Here is a 16,065-nt window from a genome sequence, read left to right as displayed (position 1 = left end):
ATTCTTGTGTAGCTGACAGGATTACTCCAAAGTGAATTGTTTTAGGAATGCAGTAATTAACACCTGCATAAGGATTCCCTGACTGGACAGCCCAGGTTAGTCTGATCTTATCAGACCTTTGAAGCTAAGCAGGATCAGCCCTGGTCAGTATTTGGATGGGAAACCACCAAGGAAGTCAAGGACTGCAATGCAGAGGCTGGCAATGACAAACCACCTCTGAACATCTCTTGCCTTGAGAACCCTAGGGGGTCACTATGAGTCTGTTGTGACTTGATGGCACTTTGCACTACCACCAAAGATTAACAGGGGTTTTTTTGGGGGGGGGGCAGTCCAGATTGAGCCTTTGTAGATAGTTTAAATTGGGTTTGCCTGGTTCTAACTGGAAAAAATAACTAGTAAGTACAAGCTGGTCACCTACAAAGAATTCTGGGGGAAGGGGGGATTTAGAAATACTATTCTACCTCTCAGAATCCTTCCCTCCAGCATTCTCTTAGCACTCAGGGCTTGAGTGTGCACATTTCTCCTCCTCACTTTTTTCTTTTAGAGGCACTTAACTAATTATTATTATTTATTTGATTTATTAACCACCCTGTCTCAGCTTATGCCAGGCTCTGGGCAATGTACAAGGGCATAATGCCATAAGAGCAATACATAATTTTGAAAACTGGAGAGGGAAGGTGGCATGGTATAGCCTGATTTCCTCAGAACTTGGAAGCTAACCAGGGCTGGTACTTGGAAGGGAGACCAATCAAGGAAGACTCTGCAGAGGAAGGCAGAGCCAACCACCTCTGCTTCTCGCTTGCCTTGAAAGCTCCTTGCTGGGGCTGAATTTTATCATTTTAACTGTATTTTCAATTGTTTAAATGTTTAAATGTTTTTATGTTCACTGCCTTGTGAATCCTAATTCAGTGGAAAGGTGTGATAACATGTTATAAATGAATAAATGCAACAAAGGTCACAACTTTTGTATCTTTAAAGACTGTGAGTTGTGGGAGTTTGAGTAGGTGTATCTTGTCCTACCTTTGCCTGACAAATCACACTTACCAAATGCCCTCTTTTACCCAACTGCTAAAGATTAAGGAGATCCATCTTCTCCTGCATCCAGTTAACTTAGACAAACAGAAAAACAATACAAAAGAAATGTAAGCAGAACAAGCATGCAGGTTGCTCCATCTAAATTATGCTGTGAAGAAACTATCAGCTGAACAAGCAGAAATTGGGTGGCAGTGTCTGCTCGGTAAAGATCCCAATTTTCAGCTATATGTTTATGCATTTAGAGCATAGAAACTTAATTAAAAATTATTATTATTTATTTAAGATCAAGGGGACAGTGAAAAAATTCCAACAATGTGCAATATTTCTACCATATATATAAATGTTGGGTGTTCATATCAGCATATATAATGAAATGTAAATTACAGCCACTGACACCAAGCCTTATGCAAATTGGTCATACACTGCACAATTCTGGATAAAGCTGGCCTGGTCATAGGTTATACAATCTGTGTGCTTACTTTAAAAAATGCCAGATCTGGTTGGAATATGCTGATGGTGTGTTGTATAATCTATATATGACATTTACATTTTAACACTGCATGGGTTCATTGTGCTCCCACTCCAAGCCTGTTATAACCCCTGTGTTTTTGCTGCATTTCATAGCTGCAGATTTCAATATACTTTCTTGAAGGGCTGTCATATAGAGGATGGTACAGAGTTGTTTTCTGTTGTCCCAGAAGGTCGGACCAGAACCAATGACTTGAAATTAAATCAAAAAGAGTTTTTGACTGAACATAAGGAAGAACTTTATGACAGAGCAGTTCCTCATTGGAACAGGCTTCTTTGGGAGGTGGTGGGCTCTCCTTCCTTGGAGGTTTTTAAACAGAGGCTAGATGGCCATCTGACAGCAATGCTGATTCTGTGAACATAGGTAGACTATAAGAGGATGGGCAGGAAGGGTTGCATCAGTGCTTAGTTCTCATGGCCCTTTTTTACACACCCAGGGAATTGCTGTTCATCACTTTGGGGTGAGGAAGCAATTTTTCTCCAGGCCATTTAGCCAGGGATCCTGGAGGGTGGGGTTTTTTTGTGTGCCATCATTTGAGTATGGAGCAGGGGTCACTGGTGTGTGTTTGTGTGTGTGTGGGGGGAGGTATTTGTGATTTTCCTGCATAGTGCAGCGGGTTGGACTAGATGACCCTGAAGATCCCTTCAAACTCTATGATTCTGTGACTTGCTCCTGTAAGAGTCTATGCTGTCAAGTACCTGTATGGGAGTGGTTGGAAGGGCTGCCATGCTGGCCTGAGATCACAGTTTGTGGCATCATATTAGAGTGGCAAATTGTTTTCAGACATTCCCTTTGTACAGCAAGTGGAATCATGCTATTGTGGCCAGGAACACCCAGCATTCTCTCATGTAGCATACCGATAATGTGCAAAGCTATCACAGAACATAAAAACGGAAGCTGGATATGGCAGTAGTGGGGTGGAAGAAGACTGAGGAGACAATGCACCTGTCATCTGGAAGGCATGTTGGGCAACATGGAACCAACTCTGCAGGCAAAATGCTGCCTACCAACTGAAATGAGACATGATGGTCTTTTAGTTGGTAGGCAGCATATGCTGTCCTACTGTAGCTTGTCACTCCATTATTAGAGACAGGGGCATTAACAGCATGATTTTAAATGTACATGCCCTATATGTCTGCACACATGTGCATGAAGACACACTTAGCTACAATTTTAACATGTTGGGATAAAGTGGGATTTTTTTTTTTAAGCAGTTTTTATAGTTCTTATTTTTATAATTACAAAATACTTCACATGATGTCATACAATATTTTCAATGCTTAAACAGCTTTACATAATTTCAGTCTTGTTTAGCTCTTCAGACATCTGCATATTCAAAGATGATATGAGGCAGAGAAGGATTTCTTGGTCCTTTTTGATATGTCAAGTTATTTATAGTTGCAAACTGCATCTCTAACAGGAAATGCCTAAAAGCTTACCCCCCTCTTTGCCCAGGTTCCTCTCAAGAAACGAAGGGTTTGCCTATGAAAAATATGTCAGGGGAAATTGCTGTCTATCAAGCTACCAGTGGAGATGCAAGTAATTGTATCCCAACTTAGTAGCTCTTGCACAGTAACACCAATGCCAAGCTGGCGGAAAAGTTAGAGGGTTTTTTTCCAGGCTCCCCCGCCCTCCCCCCGCTGCCCTTCATGAGTCCATTGTTCTCTTTGCTTCCTATTGTGTATTAGCAGCAAAACCACCATCCTTTATTTAAGTGCCCTAGATGGGTATGATGCTGCAAGCTAAAAGTCACCCAGCCACTCTGAAATTAAGAGAAGAGACTGCAGGTCAGGCCAGAAGGACCCAGTACCAAGTAAGACAGGGGTTCTAAGCACTACCCAGAGAATGTGCCTTCCTCAAACACCTTTGCAAGGGCAACTCCTTCTTCTGGAAAGTATTATAACCTGGTTGTAGAAAGTTGGTGGCATTTTAGAAAATTCTGTCACAGCCCGAATGAGAAAGGTGGAATGGATGAAACCCTCTCTGAAAGGGTTAGGTAAATCTCCTTAGGCAAGGGGTTCTGTGACAGATGCTAAAGTATACTTTGTGGAGAGGACTGGTGTAGAAATGTAATTATGTGTATGTGCATCATAATCCAAGCCATTGAGATTAGCTTGATTGACACAACCAACTGAAGAAATGACAATATATTTTCCTTAAGGCAACCATGAATTTACCTGGTGAGATACACCACCAGGTATAAATATAAAACATATTGAAGTAATGCACGTGGCATTAGCACTGATAGGTTGGGGTGTATGTTTGGGTATAGAGTAGGGATGGTTGACATTTCTAAACCTACAAGCAACACACTGAAATCTTTACGTGGCCAAGATGAACAAGAAGACATAAATCACCCATTGATACCACCCTAACTCTTTAATTTTCCAAAATAATTACCACACAGCTGAAGGGATCTCATGATCCCTGCACTGGTGTCTGATAGAATCTTTGCTGTTACTGATTCTTGCTTCTGACTGATATCTGTTTCTCCTTCTTTGCCTTCCAATGTCCTTCAGGCATAATATGTGACCAGAAGTGAGGAAGGGAAGACTTCACCAGCTAGTCAGTGCATATGCATTTTTTTGTTTTAAATCCTAATTCTATTTTTTACATTCTGGCTCAGGCAAATTATTACAGTTGAGGCAAGACCGAGTCATATTGTAGCTAGATTGTGTTGCTGACTAGAAGGTGAAGGAGCCAGCCCGTTCTGGATAGGGTCACCCACCCTCCCAAAGGAGCAGGTTTGTGGCTTCAGGCTCCTGTTAGATCCATGCCTATTGCTGGAGGCAAATATCTCTTCTGGAGCATAGAAATATCTGTTCTGGAGCATCCTTTGCCCAGATTCAGCTGGTGTGCTAACTGCAGTCATTGTTGGATCAGCATGTTCTGTCTATAGGTCCCCAGGTTCTGATTATAGCTAGACAGGACTAAATGGGGCTGTTTTTGAAGACTCTCTGGAAGCTTCAGTTCTTGTAAGAGGCATGAACTATTAACATAAATTATTGGGAGGACATCTTTGGCACAGTTTAAAATGCTGATTAATTACCTCTTGCAACATAAATGGTCAGAAGTCCAGAAAACCTGCTCTTGTATGTGCATGCCCAGCAATTTAGAGTGATTTGATTTTTATCCCACCCTTCCCGCAAACAGAAGAAGTGAAGTGATTGACTATCAAAGAAATGGACCTTTTCTTCAAAGGCTCCTTGTTTTCAGATTGCCTTTTCCTTGACTGGCACCTTAGTTTCTCGGGTGCTGGGTTAAATCATTCCTATTGACACTGGTGACTGGACAACTGTGTAGACTGCTTTAATCTGTTTTGCCTTCTTCCTTTCTCCCTATTGTATCATAGGTACATAGATTTTGGTACAGATGTTATGGTTGTCAATCCACAATGTCATGAATTGAAACTGATTTAACTGAAAGTATTGATATAAATGGTTTCTTTTATATTGTTGTTTGTTGCTGTGGAGAGCTTGAGAGGTGGTCTGTCTCTCTGTGTGAAGTATCATCAATTTGCAGGCATCTTATGGCCCCAGCAAGTAACTTTCAAGGCAAGTGAAAAGCAGAGGTAGTTTAGTAGCGCCTTTCACTGCAGAATCTTCCTTGATAGTCTTCCAGCTTAGCTTCTGAGATCTGACAAGACTGGGCTATACCATGTTGCTTTCCCTGCCTGCCAGGTGATGTATATAAATAAGTAAAGTAACTTTAGGAGGGCGGGGCGACTTGGAGTATGGCAGATGCTTAAGGAACTTGCTCCCGACGACCAGTTCCTTTACTGCGATCCTGTTCCCTTCATGAACAATCTTTACACCTGGGCATGGGCAAGAAAAGCACTGGGGGACCAAAAGCAGCTGCTAGAGCCTCCTTAAAAGATCAAAGGACCCTTACCTTCCCGTTGGTAAGTCCGGACGCGTCGGACGCTTCCTCCCGACCTGCAACGCCACAGATAATGGCGTCGGAGGCTTCCCCCAACTCTGCTGAAAGCCCTCTTCTAACTACCCAAACGTTCCACGAAGTGATGGCTCGTTTGGAAGAGACCCTGGGCGATAAGATCTCTAAAGCCATTGCCCGCATTCAGTCTGAACTAAAAAAATTAAACGAAACCATTTTGGCGGTCTCTCAAACGGCTGACTCCGCATTTGAAATGGCGTCTAAGGCACAAGAGGCTGTAGAGGACCTGCAGCACTCTGATCTATGGCTTCATGAGAAAGTTCTATATCTTGATAACAAATTAAGAGCCTCTAATTTGAAATTAAGAGGGGTGCCTGAACAAGCTGAAGAAAACAAAGAACTGAGAATTTTTATTGCTAATTGGCTTTCCTCTGCCCTCAACCTCCAAGATGGCGTCGCTTCGCTTATTGACACAGCCTATCGTCTGGGCACCCTGCAATCTAACTCTAAAGGCTTCCCTCGTGATTGTGGTCCCAGACTCCAGAACCAGAACCTCAATTTACCGAAAAGCCTGTTCTGAGGAAAGCCTGCTCTTCAAAGGAAAAAAGATTTTGGTCCTGGCTGACTTGTCTCCAGAAACTTTGGAGCACAGAAAAGAAATGAAGCCCATCTTAAACCTACTCGCAGATCACAAGATCCGCTTTTGTTGGTCTTCCCTTACACAAATTTCCTTGGTTCATCAAGGTCTATGTTTGTCTGCTTCGGACTTTGGTTCAGGATGTGATCTCCTCAAGGATCTTAAAATCAACACTCCCCAAGCCTCTGACCTGAATCAGGCCAATCCATCTCGACCACCTAACTTACCTTTTTCTTCCAGGTCAAGAAAACGACATTAAGCAAAATGTATGTTCAATCTTTGCCTCATGCCCTGTTTGCTTCACCGTCCTATATTACTGGTTGTTCACACTTGTCATCATTTAATCTTACTATAAAGGGTTCGGTTTAGTTTAATCCTTAGTTTTATTCCACTAGGGAGAGTTGGGAGATCCCTTCCTTTTCGCTCTCCACTTCATGTTTAATTCAAATTTCTACGCTGAGTTCCATTGTTTCTATTTAGAGACAATGAACGGCTTTGTTGTGTTTGTGTTGTTCTGGCTATTATTGTTATCCTTTTTTTGTTTTAGGGAAAAAGACCACCAATCGTTCGTGCCTATGATAAGGTTGCTTCAATTTGTCTTTGCTAATCTCATTTGTTGTAATTATATTGTCTGTACTACTGGTTTACTCACCAGTCCATTCTTTCTCCTAACTTTTTGGTTTCTAATTTTCCATCACGTTCGGTGGAATGGCTTGTATCATTTTATTGTTAGACTGTTAAATCTGATTCATTCCCAGATTTTGGTCTTTTACATTTGTACCTCATATTCATCAGGTATCCTAATAGTCACCACCATGTTTTTTTGCAGCTCTGTATTTTTGGCCTTTGACCTCACAATAATAGTTTTGGGAGGTGTCAACCTTAATGAAAATTTTTTTCACCTTTATGAGTTGGAATTGGGTAGTACATCATTAAGATCCACACCTCATAGGTTGTATTTTGCATTTACCACTATTTATTAAGCCACTGTTTTGGCAGAACTTAAATTAATTTCTCTTAACTGTAGAGGCCTCAACAATGTTATCAAAGCCATAAAGCTCTCCTCAGCCCTGTCCAAATTACACCCAGACCTCCTTTTCTTGCAGGAGTCCCATATTAAGTCAGCAAACACTACTATCTTCCATTCTAAATGGTTCCATTCACAATACGTTGCAGCTGAGATGTCTAAATTACGAGGTGTGGCTATTCTACTCTCTAAACGTATCCGGTTTGTGCTTTCGGCTCAAGAAATTGACCCCCAAGGCAGATACATATTTATAAAAGGTAAAGTAACTTTAAAATCCTGATTCTCTTCCCAGCTTTCTTGACTTTCCAGAGGGACCTCCCCATGGCTCACCAACCACAATTTAGGTATCTCTGATGGGTTGGGTTTATCACTCCATGATTCTCAGGTGCATCAGCTCCATTTCCCTGCTTGACCAGGGTTTTGGTGGGGGAGGCATCTCTAGGCAATTTGTGTTCACAATGGGTTTCCTCAGAACATATTGCTTCTTAATTAATATGGGGTGATAACAATCTATTTTAGCTTCCAGACACAAGTTTGCTGGTGAAAATAGAAAAAAATCCCAGCCCACAGATTGGAAATATTGTGTCACGGTAAATGTACACTTACGGAATTCACTATTACAAGACATAGTGATAGCTGTTAGCTTAAATGACTTTAGAACAATTTGACAAATATATGGAGGATATGCTTGCACATGCAGATCCATTTCTGGATTTTGGGGATCTCGCACAGAGAGGACCCAAGACCCCCCTATGCCTAGTACCAGACTCCCTTTTTGTCTCCAACTGCATATTCCCACCTACCTGTGGAACCTTCCCTTGACTGCTCTCAAAGCCTTCCACCTCCTGCAGTCACATCCACCCATGCAACCTGTACTCCCTTTCCCCAACTATGGTACTGGGTGGTTCCTGTGGCTGGGAGTGCTGTTGCCATGACCACTAGGAGCACTGTGGAAGAGTGCCACACACAAGCCCTTATCTGGCATAGGAAGGTAGGTGGTAGAGCATTTTCAAGTAGGCAAAGGAAGGGTATGAAAATAGGCATCAAGAAAAATGTACGGTATGGGGTTGGCAGCAGCGGACCCTGATGGGATCCCTGGACTCTGGCAACTGCTACACCTCTAGATATGCTGCTGCTGCTGGTGTGTGAGTGACTGCTAGCTGTGATAGCTGTGTCACTAGCTCTGTGTTCAGAGGCACACCTGAGTACCAGGTGCTTGATAAGACGAAGAAGAAGATATTGGATTTATATCCCGCCCTCCACTCCGAAGAGTCTCAGAGCGGCTCACAACCTCCTTTACCTTCCTCCCCCACAACAGACACCCTGTGAGGTGGGTGGGGCTGGAGAGGGCTCTCACAGCAGCTGCCCTTTCAAGGACAACCTCTGCCAGAGCTATGGCTGATCCAAAGCCATTCCAGCAGGTGCAAGTGGAGGAGTGGGGAATCAAACCTGGTTCTCCCAGATAAGAGTCCGCACACTTAACCACTACACCAAACTGGCTCTCCTGATGCAGGACTAATGCATTCACAGCCTGCTTGTATGGGCTTTCCAAAAGCATCTCCCTGGCAGGATATAAAATGCTAGACTAGATGAACCCTTGCATCTAACAGGTCTCTCTCTCTCTTTTACATTCTTATATTAATGGTGTAATTAAAACACTTCATTATAATGCACAGCCAGCATTACTGGGAGATGCAAACAGAAACCTGAGAAAATCTTGCTTGGAGTTTTGGCAAACTAGAATTAGGGACCTCTCATCTAATATGAAACTCAGAGGCCAGTTTCACAATATACTTGATCCCATCTTTCTAGAATTAGACCTTTTGACCAGCTGCAGTAATGTGAGGGATGTTATATCCAAAGGCACACATGCTTTGTTAGAAAAACAGTTTACAGCACAAGGGTACATGCTAAACAGGCAGAATGGCCCATTAGACTAATTTTCTCAATGTGTCTCTAGTGGGCACTTTGGTGCCCTTGGTGGAGACCTTTTCTACGGGTGGAATGCTGAATAGGCCATTGTCACTGCAGTTTCTGAGATGCAGAGGGTGAGACCCTGTGTAACAGCCTTGGGTCTGGTGTTATAACCTAGCTGGAGCTCTTCAGCTGCCTTCTGCTTGCTTGCTGCTCCGTAGGAGTCAGTGGAGCAGCTGGTCAGAGGATTCAGGCTGAGTGAGATGTCCCAGGGCCATCTGCACTGGATGCTTTGGCAGTCTTCTTCAGCCCATCAGTGAGTGACACACTGTCACCTCAACACCTTTGTAGATGCCAAAGGACGAGCAGAGACTCTTCGACCTAGCCAAGCAACCCTGTAGGCTGTGCCACGTTTTCTTCTCTATTGTTGCCACAAAACATCAGGTGAGTCTCCCGTGCCCTGAGCCTGGCACAGAACCAGAAGAAGCACGAGCATTACAAAGAGGTGGCTGGCATATTTCCCTCCCTGCTTCCTCCAGCTCTCCCTCCCAACTCTTGCATACTCCATTTAATCACACTTGAGCCCCCACATTCCCTTCCCACAACAACTGATGAAACTATTGAGCATGTTGCTAAGCATGTTGTGGGAGCCATTGATCGTGACCTACAAGAGCTATGTAGCCTTGAGTGGCACAACTTTGCCTTTGATGGAAAGGCTTAATCCTTCTCTTATTGCCGCAGGAGGAGATGTAGCCCCATGGCAAAAAGAGCTGAAAGCAAAGCCATGGAATGGGGGTACAAAGCCATGGAATGGGGGTAGGGGAGAAGACCATGGTGTTTATAATGCCATAGAAAAAAATGCAGAGAGTGGCACGGAAAAACTGAAAAGGCAAGGGGGATAGCAATATAATGGAAAACGTAGAATGCAAGTGCACCAAAAAGATACACAGATGGGAATTACAGGACAGCCTACAATTAGCTGGCAAGTTAACTCAACAGAGCTTGTTGTACTTCAGACAAAGTGAACCCAGAGAAGATACAATTCCAAAGGTTCTCCACCTGTGCTTCTGGCTTCCATCCTCACTCACTCCTCCTTCCACACCTTGATAAGTGCCTTCACTATCCAGGACTGCCACTCCTTGAGTGTGACAAAGCTGGGGAGAAAAGGCATCCTTTCTGAACTTCTCTGCGTGGGGGTGATTTTTACAGTGCTTTTTAGCCTGCCTGGTTTAGCAACCTCCTGACTGGCAAGAGGGTGTGATGGCACTTGTGAAATGCAAAGGTGTTCAAACACACAAGTCTTTATGTATACATGTGCCCAACCTCTCACTGACACACAGAACCAGGTAAAAATCTCCATGAAGTTTCTTAAGCCTGCTTGGAAAAACAGGATGTTGGAAGAAAGAAAATAAACATACCTGCTGAACTATAAAACACACCTATTGTGTATATTTTATCTGTGAACATCTAGTTAATTTGCCAACCTTACTTTCAGGAATGGCATTTGTGCCTGATGTGGTTACACCCTAGGACTGATTGATTCAGGCTTCTTTCATCCATTGTAACTACATTTTATAGAAAACTGAGCATTCCAAAGACTGATGTCTAACCATCCTCACTAGCAAGAAGAATTCATTGCTAAGCTTCATCTCCTTTAACTCCCACTTCCATTCACTCACTGAATTCTTTTAATCACAACTCCTAATTTTTAAAAATCACCACTCGGTTGCCTTGTCTTTCTGAGACCAGAAGGCAAGGAATGTGTTGCCAACCTTTGAGTGGGGAGAAAGATGCAGGCTTACTTTATTGACTTTGGTCTGGAAGGAAAAATTGATCCACAAAAGGCAGTTAAGACAAACCAGTTATCCATTGCAGAAAAAAGGAGAAGAGTTGGGGAGAGGCAGAAGAAGTAAAGAATGAGAGATGGAGATAAAATATTGATGCTTTACCTGGATATGGTCATCTCTGCTTGAGGGCTCTGTGACTTCTCCAGCCCCAACCTGGTGAAGATGCCCACCAGTACCATGATGGCCACCACACCACATATAATGTATACAATCATGTTGGTCTTGTCCCTGGTAGGATTCTCAGGCGTCTCATCCACTCGATGTGGTGGCTGGTCTATGCTGATCCATTGTGGTGTGCCATAATTGGAACAGCCACTTTGGTCCAGTCGCCCAGTTGTGAACTGGCAGCAGAAACGGTACCCACAGGTCCCACAGCAGAACTTGTAGATCCCTGAATTGCAATTAAATGGAGGATCCCACTGACCCATAACATCATAGTAACCACGGCAGTGATCGCCCCCAGGAATGGCCTCAGTGGGATTCATAGCAGCATCCTCCGAGGTAGGAACTGAGCTGGTATTGCCATTCATCTGCATTTCCAACCCAGGTCTCTGGGTCTTGGGGGCTCCAGTCCAAACCTGTCCTGGATCCAACAGAACCAGGCAACAGAATCCAAAAATATAACCTCGTTCCATCCGTATTCGACCCTGGCTCACCATTGAAACTGTCTTCTGTTCCAGAGATTAACTTCCACAACAGAGAAAAATCTCGTTTTGTCCAGCAATGCAACAAAAAAGTGATTCAAAAATTCCCAGTTAAAAGCTAGGACTCACAACACATCTCCATCTGCCACTTCCCGTGGAGAAGACAGAGTTCAGCTCCTCCTCACTAAACTGTTTTCTCCAGAGTAAATCTCACAATTAAAGCAAGCCCTCTAGCCAAGGAAAAGATGTGGGATGGGGGTGGAGATGGGAGTTATTAGTTAAAAAAGAAAAAATCCAAAATCCAAAAAATGTGCAGCACCATCTAAGTCCAAAGACCGTCTCTGAATTTCCTGTGTGATTCCAGGAGGCTGAAGACACACAATCCCTTTTTAAAGAAGTAATTCTAATTTCATTTGAAAAGCTGAGCTGAAAATACCATGGACTACATTTCCATCTTGGCTCGAAAATAATCCTGGAGGCAGCCAGTCTCCTTCTCTCTCTTTCTCTCCCCCTTCCTCAGAGACACTGTGCTTTCTGGAAAAAAAATCCTTTGCACCAGTGAGAAAGGGAGGGATCATCAAGAGGGAAAGAAAGAAAAAAGGAGGGGAGGGAGAGAGAGAGAGAATAGGAGGAGTGAATCAGCCCTTACTCCTCCTGAAAGCCAGCCCCACAATTGCCTGACAGTTCCCAAAAGCAGACTGGAATGAAACCTTTGCCAACTCTGCTAGTACACTCCGTGTCCTCTGTACAGAGTTCTGGCTAACAGCCAAGGTTGTCGTCGGGCCAGGGTAGATGCAAGGGGACACCAACCGCTCCTTAGCGACTGCTCCCACAGGCACAAGTGGCCTATGTGAGGCCGTAAACAGAGGTGGGGCACTTCTTGGATGAGGAGGGACAGGCAGACATGATACTGGAGGTCCCAAGGATCCCTTCTATTTCATGTTCATGTGGCCATCCTTTTTGAAGGGGAACAGTTGCTTGTCAGTAAAATCAAATGATAACCTTAGCCTGGCAGTATCAGTACTGCAGCATTGTGTTTGAGAGGTTTACAGTAAAGCCATGGGATCTGAAGCCCTCCCTTATAGTCACCTATCTATATATCTCTTTTCTAAGTTGTGTCCATCTTTAGATTACATTTTTAGGACACATGCTATGGCCCTAAAGAGACTGCTGAAATACCAACACAAAACAGAGAATATATGCAAGAAAAAATAGTGACTTTACTGACATATCACCTTAATCATACTTATTTGACGAAAGAGAAGAAAAGCATCAGTCTCTGAAATCTACATGACAATTGGTGGTAAAAGTGCTAACTTCAATTCTTGAAAACAGCCCCCCCATTAGCCCAGCTGCCAAGGAGCCATTTAACAGTTATGAAGTTTACAGTTGCTTGTGTTTGACAAACTATCCCCACCCAAGGCCTAGGGAGGGACAGATGGAGTTGAATGCTGCCTGTGGGAAGGAATTTAGCATAGATCAGAGTAGGCAACATTACTGATATGTTAGTCAATTGTTAGACTGTACATGAACAGTGCTTGTTTCTGAGAGCTGCGCTGAATGCTGTCAGGGAAAGAGTGTGCCCATGTCAACAGGAAAGTATGTGAGAGAGTGAAAAGGGAATGGAGGCATTGCATCAATCCCACCCCCCCATCTGTGACTTTATTTATTTTAGTTTTATTATTTATAGTCTGCCTTTCTTACTGAGGCTCAAGGTGGATCACACAGTGTACAACCAACCACTTAATACCTATTGCTTTAAGACTGAAAAGAAGGAAAAGAGAGAGGTGCCCTCGTATCATAATGCTACAATGACACAGAAGATTATGTCTACTCAATTCTTCCTTGTCATTTATTTATTTACAAGCCATTTTCCTAACATTCAGAGTGGTATACAAGCAGCTAATAAAGCTATATTAAATAAAGCTATAATAAAGCTATCTCCTTCAGGCTTGGAGATAACACCAACATCATTTTTTTTCAGTTGTGCAGAAATTTCAAAGGTACTGAAGCTGTGAAACACAAACAGATGATTTCATTATATTACAGGAAGGAGTATTCACACTCATTCTGTATCAGTCATGTTTTGTATCCTACCTCCACCCAAGGAGCACAAGGCAACACACATGGCCCTCTCCTCCTCTGTTTTATCCTCACATCAACTCTGTATGATAGGCTAGGCTGAGAGAGACTGACTGATCAAAGATCACCCAGTGAACTTCAACAGGAAGGTTTGAACTCAAGTGTCTCCTGTCCTAGGATGACATTCTAGTCACTGCATCACTCTGGCTCTCTTCTTGAGACGTTTTATCAGGATACCACCCCCCCCCCCCCCGCAAAAAAAATTAACAAGTCTGAGGAGAAATATCCTTTGTACTGTCATACTCATTCTGGTAAGACTATGTATTTATTTCAGGAGGGAAGCTTGACCTTAATACAAAATGAAGGACAAATTATATTCAGGAGCAAGGCTCAGAGCAAACAAGAAGAAAGCACAACAAATAATTAAGTTGCAAAATTAATTGCAACAAGATGTTATGATGGCTTTAGGAAAGGAGTGTAGGAACATCAGGAGGGAAGTTCAATTACACTTCTGGCCTGTCATGCTGACAAGCCCTTAACTAGTATTAAAATATGCTGCTAGAAATAATCCCACTTGTTTTTGTTGGTAGGAAACTTAACTGTGAAAATGGCCGCAAAACTATCAATTTCTCAGGGAAGAGAAAAACAAGGGATAGAACAACTTGCTTGCAAAAGACCCAGTGAGGGGATAATACCACATGTGGAGCTCAAAAAGATTTGATCAAGACACCACCCCTTACTGAGAGCAAAAGACTTGTCCCTCCAGTGAATAATGGAAATCAGTGAATAATGGAAACACGAGCCTGAACTGAAGTGACAGGGTGAGCAAATGTCTACGCCTGGAGAGCACATCTGGCAGGGACATTTCCGGAAGTGGCTCTCAGGTGGCCCATGGCAGGGTACAGAAAGATCCATAAGTTATATGTATTCTGACAGTTTATTGCATACAATCAGCTTACAAACTGTAATTCACCCAGTGGCCATGACCTGCAATGCAATATAAGTTGTGTAACAGTCACACAAACCTAAGACATTGATTGTTTTCCCAAGCAAGGGAGCTGTCCAGCTTGGAGCTGTCCATCTGCTACATTTTAGACCTAGAGCTCTACAGAATCCATACAGCCTGAAGATCCCATCCTCCTTGGTCCTGTGGTCACCACCACTTGCTTTCTGTTGGAGGGAATATTTTATAAGCCTTTCTGGTAGGGTGGCTGAATTACTAACAGGTCTCCTGGGAATGACTAGTATGAACTTTCTCCATGTTTCTGATGTGCAGCCACACTTTCCAGAAGGACTATTGGAAAGAGGAATGTGCCTAGCCTCTGAATGAGCTCTCCAACTAGGATGCACCCAGGAAAACAGAGAGGGAGGTTCACTCAGTGTAAAGTGATGCACTGTACTGACTCACAGGCTTCTGGTCTCAGATTGCAGCATCTGTTCCCCAAAGGTGTCAGGCAAGAGGGTTTTCCAAAGACAAAATTGTTCAGTCCACAGGTCAGGGTTCCAGAAGTCAGGCTAGGTAGATTCAGGCATGGCAGAATTGGTGGTTTAGCATCTATCATACCTGTTGCTTCCACACCTAAAAGCCTCACTTGGCTGTTTTTTTAAAATAGTCACATACCTAAAGGTCATGCTTACAGCCACATGCCTGGGACTAGTCCTGCAACAACACATCTATGATATTAGCAAGTAGCTGGCATTGGGCCAGGAGGCAGGCACTTTTCCTTCTGTCTTGTAGCTCTGTTCTTTGCCTGTGGCTCTCTAAGGGTTTGGGTGATACTGGAGGGCTGGGAATGACCAACTGAGTTTCACCTGCTGAATCAGGGCTGGAGGGTGTGGGTGGCCTTACTCCAGCTGTTGGCTGTGAATTCTGATATGTCTGCGACTCATCTTCCTGCTTGCCAACTTCTACTAACTCAGAGCTGACTGCCCAAGGCTCTCCTTCTCCTGAGAACTCCTCACCATTGCTGAACCCTGGCTGAATTACAACATGCACAAGACTGCCCCCCCCCCCAAAAAAAGAATCCTAAATTCACATTGAATCCTAACTTCATATTGGTACCAATGGTGTCCAAATTGGCCATGGCTGATCAAGAATGACATCTTGGAGTTAGTCTAATTAGCTTGATCAAGAATGACATCTTGGAGTTAGTCTAATTAGCTTGGCTTAAAGAGACACACTTTGACTTAAAGAGAGCCAGTTTGGTGTAGTGGTTGAGTGCGCAGACTCTAATCTGGGAGAACTGGGTTTGATTCCCCATTCCCCCACTTGCAACTGCTAGAATGACTTTGGGTCAGCCATAGCTCTCATAGGAGTTGTCCTTGAAAGGGCAGCTTCTGGGAGAGCTCTCTCAGCCCCACCTACCTCACAGGGTGTGTGTTGTTGAGGGGTGGTGGTGGTAAAGGAGATTGTGATAGCTCTGAGACGCTGAGATTCTGAGTGAAGGGCAGGGTAT

The 16,065-nt window shown here is 43.5% G+C and overlaps 1 protein-coding gene across 1 annotated transcript in view; it reads right to left on the bottom strand.

Moving 5' to 3' along the window:
• SHISA8 (shisa family member 8) overlaps window positions 1-12,284 on the bottom strand; it is a 41,307-nt gene extending 29,023 nt beyond the window's left edge. Inside the window, exon 1 of the mRNA XM_060245356.1 lies at window positions 10,986-12,284. Coding sequence (XP_060101339.1) covers window positions 10,986-11,542 — 557 coding nt within the window. The 5' untranslated portion in view covers window positions 11,543-12,284. The remainder of the gene's footprint in view (window positions 1-10,985) is intronic.
• Window positions 12,285-16,065: the final 3,781 nt, after the last annotated feature.

Source organism: Heteronotia binoei, chromosome 8 (assembly GCF_032191835.1).
Source record: "Heteronotia binoei isolate CCM8104 ecotype False Entrance Well chromosome 8, APGP_CSIRO_Hbin_v1, whole genome shotgun sequence".
NCBI classification, from domain to species: Eukaryota; Metazoa; Chordata; class Lepidosauria; order Squamata; family Gekkonidae; genus Heteronotia; species Heteronotia binoei.
Note: the sequence above shows the minus strand (reverse complement) of the source record. Positions and strands in the feature narration are given on the sequence as shown.